The sequence below is a fragment of the Myotis daubentonii genome, chromosome 1 (genome assembly GCF_963259705.1).
Source record: "Myotis daubentonii chromosome 1, mMyoDau2.1, whole genome shotgun sequence".
NCBI classification, from domain to species: domain Eukaryota; kingdom Metazoa; phylum Chordata; class Mammalia; order Chiroptera; family Vespertilionidae; genus Myotis; species Myotis daubentonii.
This window is the reverse complement of record NC_081840.1, coordinates 64,338,686-64,356,174: the sequence shown is the minus strand read 5'-3', so window position 1 is coordinate 64,356,174 and position 17,489 is coordinate 64,338,686. Positions and strand designations below refer to the sequence as shown.

The following is a 17,489-nucleotide window of genomic DNA, read 5'->3' as shown; positions in this document are numbered from 1 at the left end:
TACATAGATGTTTACAATCAGGGAGAAAGCATCTTTAATATAATTATTTTTATATGTTCACACTACAGATAGAAGAAATGGTTCTAAATATAAACCAAATGTATTTTGATTAATAGCAGTTTTTGTAGAATAGATTGACTTTTATTTTTTACTTAAGACATCACTAATCAATCATGCTATGCTTAGAATATTAGTCCATTTGGAAACCTACAAATTATTTCAAGAGAAAATAGCCAGACAGAAACTTTGTGGCAGAAGAAAATATAAGATTAAATTTTGCAATGGGTAAATTACACTTGAAAAACAGTTAAATATATTTCTATATTTATATCACTTAAGAGCAGAGAGGGGGATATCATAGGAGGCATATACCCAGCAGCTATGGAGGCAGCTGCCTGAGTTCAAATCCTGCCTCTATGACTTATTAGTTGTGAGATCTCTCTGTGCCCCCATTTCTCCACTTATAAAACAGAGATAAAAGTAACACCTACTTCCTAGTATTGATTCAATGATAAAAAACAAAGCACCTAAAACCAAAAGGAAGGACATAAAATAGTGTCTGGGATATACTAAGTGTTCAATAAAAATTAGCTATTGTACCATTATTGGTATGAAAAGGAGAAAATCATGGAATTTATTGGAAAAGGCTTTGTAGGAATTTAGAAATACCTTGAATGACTGGATAGGAGACTAGTATTGAGCAAAAGAAGTTTACATAATGAGATAAATTAAGTAAAAGGAAAAATTTTCTTGTGAATAAAGTATAAAATCCCTAGGAGAAAGTGAATGAAGTCAAAATTTCTACAACCTGCTCCTAGCCACTCTGACAAAAACTGCTTTGATAATAACAAAAATAGCCCAGCCGGTGTGGCTAAGTGGTTGAGTGTCGATCTATGAACCAGGAGGTCAAGGTTCGATTCCCAGTCAGGGCACATGCCCAGGTTGTAGACTTAATCCCCAGCAAGGGGCAAGCAGGAGGCAGCGGTCAATGATTCTCTCTCATCATTGACGCTTCTCTCTCTCTCCCTCTCCCTTACTCTCGGAAGTCAATAAAAATATATTAAAAAAATAATAACAAAATAGCCTATAAAGACAAACAAAACAATTTTTGGTTCCCTCTCATTAATAACATGCAAATATGTTGTTGAAAATTACTGGCAATTAGTAATAAATCCAGTTCTTTACTAATTCATTTGAATTTAACTTGAAAACCTGAACATTTTCCCTTAAGGGTCTTTTTAAAAATCAAGTCAACAACACCGAGTTCTCAAAAGAATTGGTGCTAGAAGAGCTAAGAACTGAGACGAGCACTTTACACTAGGCCACTTCCCTAAAGGTAAGACAGACGAGTCCTACTGAATAGTTTAGGTCAGTGTTCTAACATATAAAGAAACAGTGTATTTTGCAAGGCAGAAGTGCTGCTCCCCTTCTAATCTGAGATCAACAGACAGATCAAGAGCGCTCACCTTTTCTTCCTTCTTGTTCTGTGGGACTGCTAGGAACAATAAATGGGGTAGATCGGAAAACATCAGGGGAAGGCGCAACAAGATCTGAAGAATTCCTTTATAGAAAGAGAAAATCACTGATTATTTTTAACCACAGTCACAATTTTGCATCTGTTTTCTTCCTTTTTAATAGCAAAAATGTCTAAGTCATTCAGACCAATACTTATTAGCATTTCTCTCAAAAAGCTACCTGAGGCTTGGGGAAGAACCATCAATAATATTTCAATAACTATTTCTCACATGAGACATATCCAAAATTTAAAAAAAAAAGAGTAGCTCGGCCCACGTGACTCAGTGGTTGAGAGTCGACCTATGACCCTGGAGGTGATGGTTCGATTCCTGGGCAGACGCATGCCTGGATTTTGGGCTTGATCCAGAGTAGGAGGCATGCAGGAGGCAGCCGGTCAATGATTCTATCATCATTGATATTTCTATCTCTCTCTCTCTCTCCCTCTCCCTTTCTCTCTGATGAATAAAAAAATATTTTTTAAAAAGTAAGCATAAAGCCATCCTATATAATAAAGAGGTAATATGCAAATTAACCCTCACACCCTCACAAGATGGCTGCCTACAACCAGGCTGACAGGGGCGTTAGTGAGGAACGACCCAACGACTGAAAAAGCAGGCTGTGTGGGGCGATCAGGCCGGCAGGGGGGGCAATAAGGGATGACCAGGCCGGTGCGGGGGCCAGTTAGGAGCGACCAGGCCGGCAGGGAGGGAGCAGTTGGGGGCAACCTGGCTAGCAGCAGGGGTCAGTTAGGGATGACCAGGCCAGCAGAGGGGGCAGTTAGGGGCAATCAGGCCGGCACACAGAGGCAGTGAGGGGTGATCAGGCCGGCAAGGGAGGGCAGTTAAGGGCAACCAGGCAGGAAGGCAGGTGAGCGATTAGGAGCCAGCAGTCCAGGATTGTGAGAGGGATATCCAACTGCTGGTTTATGAAACCCGATCCCCGATTTCATGCCTAAACCAGCAGTCAAGGGGTCCCGGACTGGAGAGGGTGCAGGCTGAGCTGAGGAGACCTCCATGCCCCCATGCATGAATTTTGTGCACCAGGCCTCTAGTATGATTATAAGAAAAAATGAATGATCAGACACAAGGACATCATGATTACAAAACAGGTGAGAAAGTACTAGAAAAATAATTCATCTGCTGATTTTTGAGACAAAATATTTACTCCATTTCTGCCTATTAGAAAGATCATGCACATTTTTATTTAAAAGTACAAACCTCTTTGCCGTAACACAGAGAGAAAGAAATCCAACTAATGTTTACTCTAGTATAACCCATTTCCCACCCCTATTAAATGGGAAGAATTTTTAGTCAAATAAAAGAGCAGAATGCTTGTTTGGGATGTGTAACAGTCTCTTAGTAATCGGGCAGTTTCTTCCCTAGTGAAACCTTTGGGCTACTATTATAAAATTCCAAATGGAAAAGCAGATCTACCTACCTTCAATGGTACTACTAAGTTCTTACCCCCAAAATTCTGAAACCTAGATTTTACCTTTTGGTTTCAAAAAGAATGCTGAACTTGTGGACGAGTTTAGCTCTTTGAACCCTAGCCTTAAACCCTCAGGCACATGTTTCCCTGGCAGAGCTGCTTTAGGCTTACTTACGTGGAAAGGCTCTCCTGAACAAGGGACCTCTGACCAGAGAGCTGCAGGAGCTGCAGAGTGGTGGCAGGTGTGGAAGCCAGAGAACACCCACCTTCTTCCCTTGAAGGAGTAGAGCAACCATCAGAAACTATTGGGGGGAAAAGATCTAGTTACATTGACTTCTCAGATTGACATTACTGAGCTGTAAAAACAAACCGACAAAAAAGCACTCTGTACTGCAGAGAGTAATACACAGATTTCCAACCATGTTCCAAGAGGGTAGAAACTGTTTTCCAATTATAGTACAATTAATGAAATGCCATGCTAACACAAATATTGAGTGATCATTAAAAGCCCCCCTCCCTACTAAATTATAGGTTTTTTTAATAAAAATTGACAAAACGAATTCCTTAGTCCTTTATGTCATGATTAAAACTTGAAAAAGGCCAGAATCCTGATACCTTCGTTTGACTGCTCTTCTTTCTTGTGAAGGTTCTATTATAAAACAGCAAGTGAGACTTTTATTTCAAGGTCTACCTAAGGTGAAGTAAGCTCATGCCATAATATGGAGTTGGGAGGAGTCAAAATAATATATATGACACCTGATAATATGAATGCGGCAATTTTCATGATTAGAACCTGAGCCTCCTCAAAAGGAGACAGGAAATACTAACATGTTAGTAAAAGGATATATAAATAGCCAGTACTGATTTACAGTATGAAGAGTCTCTTGTTGGTCCCGTCTAAGCAACAGGTGGAGTATCAGCTTTACTAATCCCAAGTATAAAGGAATGTCTTAAATACAACCTTATAGATTTAGCGAGAGACCAAAAAAGACTTCTTAGTGACTCTTTGAATGTTTTGCACATATTCACAGCATAGTAAAGGAATAAAACCCTCTCTTCTTCCCTCATCACAACCAACACATTACAGCAGGTCCTCCAACAATGTCATCTCATTCAACATCTTTTTGTTTTAATGTTAATGAAATGTCCTATAAACGTACCTGTTCTTTATATCAGTTAGCCTACGGTAAAATTGGTTTTGTTATATGTTGTTTCATTCAAAATCACATAACCTATCGACAACATGAGGACTTGAGGTATACTTTGCTAGTTATTACTGAAGCTTTCTGGCTCTGAGGTAACAGAATAAAGGGTTGGTGGGGGTTAACAAAATGTGAAACAAATACCACTCTAGTCTTCTAAGTTTTACATTCTTTCTCCTAGACCATAACTTCCTATTTGTGAACTAACAAACAGATAAGTACAGTTAGCCAGGTGAATATGAAAAAACGTATACTTAATTATGTTAAATATTTGGAGACCTATGACAAAAGAAGTAGCTACTCTGTCCATAGTTATTAAATTTACTACATTAGCTATTATTCCTCAATATCTCCATTTCCAAAAGAGAGAGAAAATTATGTTAAAATGTTAAATAGCAATCATTCTCAAAAAGACTTTCTCATTAATCAGCTAGAGGCATATTTTCCTTCCATATCACAAACAAGTCTGCATACCTATAAAGTGCCTTCTAACTTAAACAGTAGCCACAAAACAGAAATAAAAAGTTTTTATCTTTGAACAAGAGGAACTATATATCAACTAATTACTCTTTGTACCTGTTTTATTGCTCTGGTCAAACAAGTCTTCCTGAGTTGACAAAACCTCAGGCTCTGGTAACTTCGGAGTCTGCAGTCCACCTTCCAGTATTTCTTGAGCAGATATTTGTTCTTTTGTTTCCACAGTAATAAGAGATACTTTGGGACTAGGAGGCATGTCCTCTGACCTAGGAGATTCACATCACCAGGAGAAAAAGTTGCTATGTTCAAATGTTTTCATCTTTGACCTAATAAACTTTTCCTGTGTTTTGTCTGTTTTCCTTTAATAATTTCAAAAATTTCAATAGTTTTAGTATATATAACTACTTAGTGAAAATTAAGTAAGATACTATTTGATGATACAAAGCCCTTAGCTCATTTCAAAGCCTGTCTAAGTCTCTCACACAGCAATACCTCTTTTCAACTCTACTCACTGCTGCACTACATGAGATTACTGATGAGTCATTCAGGAATTTTTGTTACATATGCTATTATCTACACATGCATGAAGAATTTTAATCCAGACTACAGCAATGCCAGTTCTACCAATGACCTTCCAAGGAAAGGGCCTGGGTGTGAATTATTCTCTGAACTTATTGCCACACACATTACCTTCTGTTGGCCTTTTCCATCTGATCTACTAAATCTAAGCCCCAAACCAAGACTCCACACTAGTACTATTCACACATGTAAGACATTCATTGCTGATCCCTTTCCAGATTCTTATGAGATTTACCTACTCTACAATTACCCAGAGTAAACAGAATAGCAAAACTAGCTAGAGTGCAGCTTCCTAAGAAAAGCCTAGCCTGGCCAGTGTTGCTCAGTGGTTGAGCATTGACCCATGAACCAGAAGATCACAGTTCGATTCCCAGTCAGGGCACATGCCCAGGTTTCAGGTTGTGGAAGAGGGCGTGCAGGAGGCAGCCAATCGATGATTTTCTCTCATCACTGATATTTCTATATCTCTCTCCCTCTCCCTTCCTCTCTCTAAAATCAATAAAATCATATTAAGGAAGGAAGGAAGGAAGGAAGGAAGGAAGGAAGGAAGGAAGGCCTAAAAACTTAGGCCCAGTTATAAGCTGAGTGTTTTGCATTAGAAAGTCAACTTCTCTTTATTTTATATTCAATTTTATTCAGGACCCCAGAACCCCACTCCCCACTATTTCTTTTTTTTTAATCTTCATTGTTGAAAGTATTACAGATGTCCCCTTTTTCCCCCATCGACTCCCTCCACCCCACACCCGCCCCCTCCCCACTATTTCTATAGAAGGAAGTAACAACATTGAATGTTTAGTTATCCCTGCCCCAAACTGGAAGCATCCCACTTTTCCACTGCCAATTCCAAACCTGAGCTGTTGACCAGATGCCATACTGTTTTGGAAACAACAATCACAACAGGCAGAAGAGAGATATACTGCCCAATTCCTACCAAATTAAAAGCGTAATGAACTTAGGAAAGAATATCTCCCTGCATCTTTATCATAAACTACCAAATGCAGGTTACCCAATAACCCAAAACAATCTGGGTGCTCTTCAAGTACAGAAATAGTAAGACTTTCAAATATAATATTCATGTGACTCCTCCTAACACCAGAGAGGCTAGAATACCACCCACAGAGAGGCAGTAGACAAAGATCAGAGAGGAGTGGCAATCAGAGATTAAGGAGTAATGCTTATAGTGACAGCAGCAATAAAATAGCTTTGTAATATGCCTAAAGATAAGGACACAAAGAGAATTCATGAATAATCAACGTTTATATTGGACCAGAAAAATGCTAGGGGGAGGAAGAGGGAGAGATGAAAATCAAAAATTTCTGAAAATCCTGGCCAAGTGAAATGAGTATAACCCTACAGCAGAAACCCAAATATACTTTCTAGAAAGAACATGGGTTACCTTGCAGTTGATGGATTTTGCTCTTCTACCACATGTATGTCCTTATTGGGTTGTGTTACCACAGGGACATCCTTGCTGGGCTGTTCTGCCATGGAGATATCGTCATTGGACTGTTCTTCATGCTTAATTGCTTGAAGTTTTAGAAGATAGAAAGGAGATATTAAAAAAAAAAGAAGGAAGGAGATATTTAATTTTTCAAAGTACTAGAAGCAGTCCCTAATGCTTTTTTAAAGGTAAAGATTTTAATAGACAGAAGTCAAATTAGAAAATAATATATTTTCCAAAAAAGAAAACAACCAATAACTCACCAAAAAACACTAAACTGCAAGTCATCAACTGACAAGTACTTGCCAGACAACTCTGCAACCTTACTGTATTAACGTAGATTATATTAACTTAGATAGCTATAAAATGTTATCGAGGAAAGAAGAGCTCTAGCACGAGATGAAAATGCTGATAAACAACTCCAAATGCCAGAAAACAGTTTCATACCAGTATCAGCATCCACATCAGATAGCCTCGTATGACCAGAGTTGGTGGTTACTGGCTGTAGAGGCTCTTTGTCTACTTCATATGGCACGGTATTTTCCTCAACATCCTGGCTCTGGGAGAGTTCCAGAGCCCCAAAGCCCAACTGTGATGAGGCAGGATCTAGGAACAAGGCCCAAAGAAATTAGGCATCATCCTACAATATTATGCACCAGGCAAGGTGCTATCACTTAGCAAAAGAAGGTCATATTACATCCTTCAAATCAAAGCCTGGCCCTCCCCCAATTTTTCAAAATAAAAGCAGTAAAAGTGAAGGGGGAAAATGTGTAATGAAGCAAAAAGAAGTTGCATACTATAAAACCTTGCAAGCACCTAATATAAGTAGACAATGTCTACTTCCTGAAAATATCCATAAACCATACCCCATACTCAAGAATTCAATGTACTTCCAGCCCCATAAAACATACATCCCAAAAATATTTGATTACAAAAGGAAGAAGAGTCAATATGCACAAAGGGGGCTATCCAATGACCTGGGAATTCCTAAACACCAAATTGGGTGAAATATCTTTGGCTACTAAGCAAATTTCTTAATAACTATTCTCAATTTATGATGACAAATCTATAACCTGGTAAAAAGAAAAAATTTAATGTCTGTATGCTCACAATAAAAGGACTTAAAACAAACAAAAACAAAAAACAAAACAAAACAAAAAAAAAGGACTTAAAACAACCTACTACCCTGAAAAAGGCATAAAGTTACCTTCAGCACCAAGGGAATGTGTGGCAACACCTAGAGTATCTTCTTCCCCTTCTCCCTCCTCCTTGTCTTCCAGTTCTTCCTTCTCTTCCCCCACAGGAGGAGCAGGTCCCACTGGCCGTCCCAAAACACTACACAGCAGAAAGATACAACCACGTGTTCCCAGAGAGGTTGGGACATTTTGCTCAAAGCACTCTGGAATTTTATTGTGACTCCCCACACACCAACCACCATTTAAGCAAATTTGAAAAAGTAGAATGCCTCACCCCATTATTGCTTCTTTCTACAGACAAGCACCGAAAAGGTTAACAACTCAAAAACAGTGTACAGAATTAAGTATCACAATCATTAAACAGAAGAAAGGAACAAACATACTTGAATTTTATCTTTCTCTGAAAAGGTATGAGCAGGGACAGAAAAATCTTGCACTCAAGAGAATTACTGACAAGTGATAATAGATATGGATTAGATGTGTAGGGAAGGGGTTCAAAAATACATCTATTAAAGCAAACAGTTCACAAAAATACTATAGTAAAAAATCTTAGAATACATATATAGAACCAGAATATCTGAATAAAATACAGGTAAGACGCCTGTGTATTTTTTTTTAATCTTCACCTGAGAATGTTTTTATTCATTTTAGAGAGAGAGGAAGGAAGAGGGAGAAAGAGAGAGAAGATTTTAGAGAGAGAAGAATATGAGAGACAAACATCAAACGGTTGCCTCTCGTAGGCATCCCTATCCCCCCCCCCCCCCCCGATATGTACCCTGGGTATGTACCCTGACCAGGAATCGAACCCACGATCTTTTGGCTTACAAGACGATGCTCCAACCAACTGAGCCACACCAGCCAGGGTGAAGCCTATGTATTTTTTAAAATATATTTTTATTGATTTCAGAGAGGAAGGGAGAGGGAGAAAGAGGCAGAAACATCAATGATGAGAGAGAATCATTGATCGGCTGCCTCCTGCACACCCACTACTGGGGATCGAGCTGGCAACCTGGGCATGTGCCCTTGACTGGAATTGAACCTGGGACCCTTTAGTCTGCAGGCTGATGCTCTATCCACTGAGCCAAACCAGCTAGGGCAGAGGCCTACGTATTTTTTAAAAAGGTTACATCACAGGTCAAAAAACATAATAAACAAAAGTAAAAGACAAATAACAACTAGGGAAAAATCTGCAACAAATATTACAAAAGAATAGTCTCGCCCTAGCTGGTTTGGCTCAGTGGGTAGGGCGTGGGCCTGCAATAAAATAAAAACATATTTAAAAAAAAAAAAGACTGGGCACTCTTAAAAAACATATATATATATATATATATATATATATGACATCTTTGAGAAAATTTTAATATGAACTATATTGTCAGATATTAAGGAACTAGAGGCCGGGGGGAGTGGGGGCGGTTTCCCTCAGCCTGGCGTGCTCCCTCTTGCAATCTGCCCTCTCGCAATCCAGGACCTCTCAGGTAGGGTCCCTAGGCCAGGCTGGCAATCAGGGCCAATCGGGGCTTTCTTTCCCTAGGCTGCCGGCAGCTGGCCCCGCCCCCACCTCTGCTACTGCTGGCCATCTGTGCAGCGCTGCCCCCTCCTCCCCCAACACAGGTTGCCTCCCTCTGCAGGCGACAGGCAAATGGATTGGCCCCACACACCCCCCAGTGTTGCTGGCTGGCTGGTCGCCTGGGTCTCCCTCTGTGGGGCGATAGATAGCCCAGCAGAGGAAGGCCCCGCCCACCCAGCCAGGGCTCTGCAATCGATCCATCATCCATCGTCATCGCTGCACAGAGGGTGTCCTGGGCCTCCCTCTGTGGGCAATCATGGAGTGATGGCTGTGCCACCCGCCCCCCCAATCACACTGCACCTGCCTTGGCTGGCCTGGCACCAGTGCATGTCATAGCGTGGTCGTCCAGAAGGTCGTCCAGATGGTCGTTCTGCTGTTCAGTCATTCGGTCAATTTGCATATTACGCTTTTATTATTATAGATTAATATTTTCTTTGGTGTGGTGATGGTATTATGATCATATAGAACAGCGGTTCTCAACCTGTGGGTCGCAACCCCTTTGGCAGTCGAACGACCCTTTCACAGGGGTCGCCTAAGACCATCCTGCATATCAGATATTTACATTACGATTCATAACAGTAGCAACATTACAGTTATGAAGTAGCAACGGAAATAATTTTATGGTTGGGTCACAACATGAGGAACTGTATTTAAAGGGCCAGAAGATTGAGAACCACTGATATAGAATAATGTATTATTCTTAGATGATAAATGCTACAATATTTAAGGGGAATTATGTCTGCAACTTAGTTTCAAATGATCCAGCACATGCAAACATACACAGAGAGAACAAATGTGTACTATCCTTTCATCTTTTCTGGGGGTTTAAACTTTTAAAATAAAAAACTTGGGGTAAATGCTATTAAGCGTTTTAATCGTCATAGGAAAAATGCTCATGTTGTTAAGCAAAAAAAGGAGAGCAAACACACAACCTTTCACTTTCCACATGTCAATTATGCAAATCAAGTCCACAAATAAAGAGAGAAAATAAGCTGAAATGTTTACAGCAATTAGCCTCTGGGTGGCTTATAAATGATGTTTTTTGCTTCCTTGTAACTTTCTACACGTTTAATATCTCATACAACTATTGAGCATAACTTAAGCATAAAAGAGGTGGAAACAAAACAAAAAAAAGAGGTGAAAACATAAATTTGTAAATTTGGGGATTCAAGAAAGAGAAAAAGAACTAGTATTTTCACAAAAATAAAATACAGTTGACCCCTGAACAACATGGTGGGTATAGGCGTGCAGTTGAAATACACATATAACTTTTGACTCTCCCAAAACTTTAGTGATCCACTGGTATCTGGGTGAACTAGTTCCAGGACCCCCGTGGATAACTAAATCCAAGAATGGTCAAGTCCCTTATATAAAACTAGAGGCCTGGTGCACAGATTCGTGCACCAGTGGGGTCCGTCGGCCTGGCCTATGGGGATCAGTGGACCTCCACGCTGCTGTAGCCCAGCCTTACCCGCTACCTCACAGGGGGGAGGGGGAGCACACAGGGGGAGTACCGCAGCTACACTTCTGGCGCCCGAGGGTCAGCTAAGCAGCACTCCCACTGTGGGAGCGCACTGACCATCAGGGGGCAGCTCCTGCATTGAGCATCTGCCCCCTGGTGGTCAGTGCACATCATAGCTACCGGCTGGTCGTCAGGTTGTCCGGTTACTTAGGGTTTTATATAGATAGATAGTGTAGAACAATGCATACAGTTGGCCCTTCATATCCATGGATCCCCAACCATGGATAAAAAATATTGTTTTCCGCCCAGCCATGGTATCTCAGTGATTGAGCATTGACCTATGAACCAGGAGGTCACAGTTGGGTTGCAGACCTGATCCCCAGTAGGGGGCATACAGGAGGCAGCCAATCAATGATTCTCTCTCATCATTGGTGTTTCTATCTCTCTCTGAAATCAATTTTTAAAAAAATTTTAAATACTGTTTCCCATCTGCAATTGGTTGAATCCATGCATGCAAAACCCAAGGATAGGAAGGCTGACTGTGTATTTATGAAAAAAATCTGAACATAAGTGGACATATACACAGTTCAAACCCATGTTGTTCAAGAGGCAAGTACAGAACATTACCTGCATAGCTGGGAGGACCAGACAGATGCATGACCTTGGGAAATAGAGGAAAAGAAAGTCCAAGAGCAACTATAACAAAAAGTGGAAGAGCCATGAAAGACAGCACAAACCACACATCTCGGGTCTTCATTTCGTCTCTTTCAGTGTTTTTCTTCCTGTCCCTGACCTCTGAATGCTGGTAGGCTCAGTGAGTCCTTGGACCTCTACTGCACCCACACTCGCCTCCTCAGTACTCTTATCCAGACTCATGGCTTTTAATATAACCCATACGCTATGACTCTGCAATTTAAATCTCCAGCTTAGACCTTCCCCCTGAGCTCCAGACTTGTACATCACCAAACGCTTCCCACTGGCAATTGAAAAGGCAGTTCAACTTTAACTTGTCTATAACTGACCTCCTCCTGTAGTCCATCTCAATTAACAGTAAATCCATTCTTCTAATTCTCAAACCAAAAACGTGAAAACATTGTTACTTCCTTCTTTACTCTCATGTTCAATCTGGCTTTGAATCCTACTATCAAAAACCTAGACTCTCACTACTCTCCATCCACTTTTACTCTGGTCTAGCCACTGTCATATTATGTCTAAATTATTTCAATTGTCTCCTAGTTGGTCTTCCTGCCTCTGCTCCCCCTTCAGTCTATTCTTTTTATTAATTTTATTTAAATAGCTTCTTTTATTTTTAATTATTTTCATTTTTCCAGCTTTTCTGAGGTACAATCAACAAATAGAAACTATGTACCTTCAGACTATTCTTGATCCAGCAATCAGAGTGATCATGTTAAAAATCTAAGTCAGATCATGTCATTCCTCTGCTCAAAACTTTTAAATGCCTTTCTACCTCACTAAGAGTAACGGCCAAATTACTCACAGTGCCCATGATTTACAGATTCTGGTCCCCTCTTTACTTCTCTGGTTTCTTCTCCCACTCCTCTCAATCACTCCACCTACAGCCACACTAACCTCGCCATTTCTCAAAAATGCCAAGCACGCTCACACCTCAGGGCCTTTGCACTTATCCCAGAAAACAACAGAGATCACTTAATCACTTAAGATTTTTTAAAAATATATTTTTATTGATTTTCAGAGAGGGAGAAAAATAGAAACATCAATGATGAGAGAGAATCATTCATCAGCTGTTTCCTGCTCGCCCTCCACTGGGGATCCAGCCCAATGCCTGGACATGTGCCCTGACTGGGACTAGAACTGTGACCTCCTAGTTAATCGGTCCACACTTAACAACTGAACCACACCTGCCGGCATCACTTGTGATTTTTAATCAAATGCCACAACAGTGAAGCACTCCCCACGTCACTCTATCTAAACTTGCAACTCCTGTATTTCCTATTGCCATGTTTTATTTTTCTCTTCAGCCCTACGAATGTCTAACATATGTACTATGTATCTTTTACTTATTCATCATGTATTGCTACATCCCATACAAGAATGTAAGCTACATTAAGGTCTAGAATTTTTATCTCTTCTGATCACTTTGTATCCCCAATATTCAATAGTGCTTGACTCAATAAATATTTGTAGAATGATTCGTTAAATCAGAAGAGGCTTTATTTTTTAAAATTTTTAAATATAAAATTATTCCAAAATAAAATATTACTACAAATATTTTTAAAAAGCAGAATGCCCTGGCTGGATGACTCAGTTGGTTGGAGCGTCGTCCCATGCACCAAAACGGGTACAGGTTTGATTCCCAGTCAGGGGACATACCTGGTTGCGGATTCAATCCCTAGTCAGGGTGCGTATGGGATACAACCAATCAATGTTTCTCTCTCAGGTAGATGTTTATTTCTTTCTCTTTCTGTTCCTGCCTTTCCCCTCCTCTCTCTCTCTAAAAAGTCAATAAAAAATATATATTCTCAGGTGAGGATTTAAAAAAAAATCAGAAGAAGCTTAATTATAGACAAATAATACTAATCTTAAATTTTTCTCCACTGTCTAAGCTGATGGAAGAAGAAAACAAAGTTTTAAATATATTGTTTTGAAGTACAAAAGTAGTTAATAAAAGAACTAAAATAATTATTACAAAAATTGGGAAAGCGTTGTTGGGAAGAAATCCTCATCTCCACTTATGGAACTCAATCACCTTAATCTGATAAAATAAGAAACGGCAGTGTGATAGCGTCACTTCGTTTTACATAGTATGAAGGGCTGGCAAGGTGACCTCCCAAAGAAGTAAAAACACAAACACTTAAATAAGATTGCCTCTGCGAAAGGAGACCACGGATGAGAACGAACTCTTTGCTTTTCATTATAAACTCTTTTTAAAATTAACTATGCATTCATATTATTCTGTTAAAAATACTTAACAGATCTCATCAAAATTAAAAACCTACTCTGTGGAACACCCTCTGAAGAGGATGAAAAGACAAGCTGCAGAGTGGAAGAATATATTTGCATATTGTATATCCTACAGAGGACTAGTATCTAGAATATATAAAGAGCCCTCAAAACAGAATACAAGCATCCAATCTAGTACCTTGAATAGAAAATAAACTCAATAAATGGGCGATGGAAAGACAAAGTAAAAACTGAATGCTGTTTGAAAAGAATATGAATTAAACACTCTGGGTCTAAAACTGGTGAGTTACTTTGGTTGGTGGAAAGCATGCCTAACAGTTTTGACAATATACTTAAATATATTGTTTGATTTTTTTTCAATTAATAAGTTGTATCTATGCTAAGAATAAGGAATACTTATTTTGTTTCACATGTACAAGACAGATCACAAAATGAATAATGTAGATGTAAAAATGTTATTACCTTCACAAAAGAGATTCCAGCTAACAGTACTAACACAATCCTCAAATCCCACTCCCTAATTCACAAAAATAAGATTAATCCCTTTATCTTTGGGATTATGAGTCAAAGGTACAGACAAAAGAACTGATCCATTAATAAATGTAAATAAATTTCTTCAAACATTAGTATACCTGCTTGTCCTGTTTGGCTGAGGTAACTGTTCAATGACCTGACTGATGGAACCACATGTATCCAAATGAGAAGAATCCATAGGGTCTGAAAAACACAAGAGGATATTAGCACAAAAGGCATTTACCCCTAAACTTTAATACAAAGTCAGGAATGCAGACAATACAAACCTAATCAGCTCCATTACAGAAAGCCAACCTTCTGCGTGCCTACTACGCACCGGATAGAGTGCTGGATTTCCTTACATACATTCGCCACAACCCCGTCTAAATCCACCAGCTCTAACAGGTGCACCCTTGCAAACTGGGACGGACAGTTTGAAGCCCCTCACCTGCAGCTTTGTCTTCCTTCAGATGGTCATTGAGCCCACTTTTACTGTCTCCTTGTTCTCCAGCTGATTGTTCAGGCTTGGGCACCACATCCTAGGAAACATACAAGCATAATATCCCCTCTACAGACGAAATAATTTAAAATGAGACATACTGTTTGTGAATATGGTGATTTCATTTTTCCAACTAATTGTCTCCAAAAGATAGTGACCTGAGTACTTACATTTTACGGTTGGTCTAGATTATGGTGGAGGGGGGAGGGAGGGGGGGACCTGCTCAATCATTTCCAAACAAGGTATCACTCACCAGCACAGGGTTCTCTTTGTGTGCCTGTAAATGAGGAAGGTGTCGAGAGAGCACACTGAAGTGAGAACCAGAATCATCTTCTAGAACCTGGCTTTCAGGCTGAGAGTCTTCAATTATCAGGCAAGGGGTGTCTTGCTGAGAGAAATCTGAATCCAACTGACTTCCAGGAGGGTCCATCTGCTCCCCTGGAATGGAGTAACAAAAGATCAGTTCTATGTCACCTACCAGCCTTCCGCGCGCGGTGGGAGCTTAAATAATGGGGCGGGAAGACAGGAGTTGGGAAAGGGGACCACCCTAGAGCTCTTTCCATTAAAACGCGATGATCGTGCCAGCACTTTCCCATCATACTCCCCAAGATCCGATGCCTCCTTACTTACCATCGGCCTGCCTATCCTCTCCCTCGCCTTCTCCATCACCTTCCCGTAGACACCCTTTCCCCTCCTTCCTAACCTCGTCTCTTCCCGCCCCTTTTTCCATCCCCCACCACTCCCCCTACGTCCCTCCGGGGCCTCTACCACCCCCAAAAGGTGGCTTTGCCATCTCTGTTCGCCAGAACCCCCCCAGCCCTTCACGCTTCCTCACGACCACTCAGCCTTCCCAGCTCCTGCTTCCCCACCCCCTCCGCAGGGCCCTCCAACCCTTTCCCAGTCACCGCCGCCATGCTTGCCACCCCGCCCCCTCCGGTCAGCCATTCCTTCAGACCCCAAAGCCAAGGCTCCAGAGCTGCCTGCACCCCGACTCTTTCCCAAATAGTACCAGGCATCTCGGCGGGAGGCCCCTCGCGCCCGAGTCAGAGATCTCTGCACGCCCCCCAGGTCCCTCCAGCTCTATCCCCAGATTGTCGCTGTCGCCACCGCCGCCACCGGCCTCGAACTCCTCCTTTTCCCGCGCGTCAGTCAGTATCGGCTTGCCCATTCGCTGTTGCTGCCTGCCACTCAAAAAATCCTGCGGATGATTGGTGGACGAGGCACAGTGCCCCGCCCCACGTTAGAAAAAGGAACACGGCGGCGTGTTTCCATGGCAGCATGGACCTTGCAGGCCCTCCCCCTGGTAGAGCCCTAGAATGACAGTATCCTTGAACCGAAGGGACCTTGAGAGGGCGTGAAATATATTCCCTAGCCTCCAGGACAATTGTTTATACCACTACTGAGAAATAAAAAAGATCTGTTTTTATCCTCCATGCGCTGAAGACCCCTTCTCTGGCCCTCTTCCGTGGAAAGAAGAGGGTTTCCCGACTGTTTCATAAAAGGGCAAAGAAAAGGATCCAGGATGGCTGGGATTCCTGAGCTGATGAAACTGGAGAGAGAAGACTCTTTGGGGTTTACCTGTGTCAATCAGGATCACTTCTGTGGGCCCTACCTGAATTCAAAGCCCTCACATTACATCTCTGCCAGTTCCTCTCCCTTCGCCCGCCCCGCCTCCCCCCCCTCCCCCCCCCCCTCCATTTACATTGTCTGAGGACCCCAGTAAACCATATTTTTTCCATTGCTATTTCCTGTCTGGAACTTAGTTCAAGCTTCACCTTTGCTTATCATTATTACCCTATCGTGTATGGGATTGTAGCCTAGGAGACTATAGCCCCAGACAAGTCTCCCGGTGAGAGAATTGAACAGTGATTCTCAGACTCCGTGGTGAAGAGAACAGCTGCTGCCCCTTTAACAACATGACCTCAAAGATCCCTCCAAGACCTGAGAGTCTATTATCCTAATGAGGGTGCCAGGATCTTATAGAAGGTGTAGCAGCTGTGACTTGTATTAATGAACTAGGCCCCAGGAGGAATATGTTTTTTGTTGTTTTGGGGTGGTTGTTCTTTAAGTGGTTGGATCTAAGATGGATTTCTACACGAGAGTAGCTGTCAAAAAGCAAAGTACCCAGCACCGTGCCAAGCATATACATAGTAGGCATTCACTAGGAGGTAGCTTTCTCTCTCCACTCCAGGCTCAGAATGACTTAGACCAGCGGTTCTCAACCTTGGCTGCACATTAGAATCACCTGGGAATCTTTTTAAAATCCTGATTTCTGGGCCTCATCCTCCGGAAATTCTGCTTCTTTGTTACTAATATTGTGGCCCCACCGCATAACAAAGAAACAGAATTTCTGGAGGATGAGGCCCAGAAATCAGGATTTTAAAAAGATTCCCAGGTGATTCTAATGTGCAGCCAAGGTTGAGAACCACTGACTTAGACACAGCCCAACATGATTCTCCCATCCTATAAAACCCCATTTCAGCATTCAATGTAGGTTAAGCTAAAGTGCAGCTTCCTACCAACCAATCTTCACCCTGCTCTTACAAATTACAGTGATCATCTGTTTCAAACTCAAAATCAAAGGATGTCATCAGAGCATGTGTAACTTATTTCAAAAGACAGACTCTGAAATAAAAATTTCTTGAAAAATCTAGAATTTATTAT

General features: G+C 41.2%; 1 protein-coding gene across 4 annotated transcripts in view; it reads right to left on the bottom strand.

Annotated features, from left to right (window-relative positions):
• TP53BP1 (tumor protein p53 binding protein 1) overlaps positions 1–15,965 on the bottom strand; it is an 89,287-nt gene extending 73,322 nt beyond the window's left edge. For all 4 annotated transcript variants that reach the window (XM_059703419.1, XM_059703430.1, XM_059703441.1 and 1 more), the window contains exons 1-10: positions 15,835–15,965; positions 15,079–15,263; positions 14,775–14,865; positions 14,446–14,530; positions 7,850–7,977; positions 7,090–7,248; positions 6,598–6,727; positions 4,722–4,888; positions 3,119–3,245; positions 1,467–1,561 (exon numbers count right to left, since the gene is read on the bottom strand). In XM_059703419.1, coding sequence (XP_059559402.1) covers positions 1,467–1,561; positions 3,119–3,245; positions 4,722–4,888; positions 6,598–6,727; positions 7,090–7,248; positions 7,850–7,977; positions 14,446–14,530; positions 14,775–14,865; positions 15,079–15,263; positions 15,835–15,841 — 1,174 coding nt within the window. In that variant the 5' untranslated portion in view covers positions 15,842–15,965. The remainder of the gene's footprint in view (positions 1–1,466; positions 1,562–3,118; positions 3,246–4,721; positions 4,889–6,597; positions 6,728–7,089; positions 7,249–7,849; positions 7,978–14,445; positions 14,531–14,774; positions 14,866–15,078; positions 15,264–15,834) is intronic.
• Positions 15,966–17,489: the final 1,524 nt, after the last annotated feature.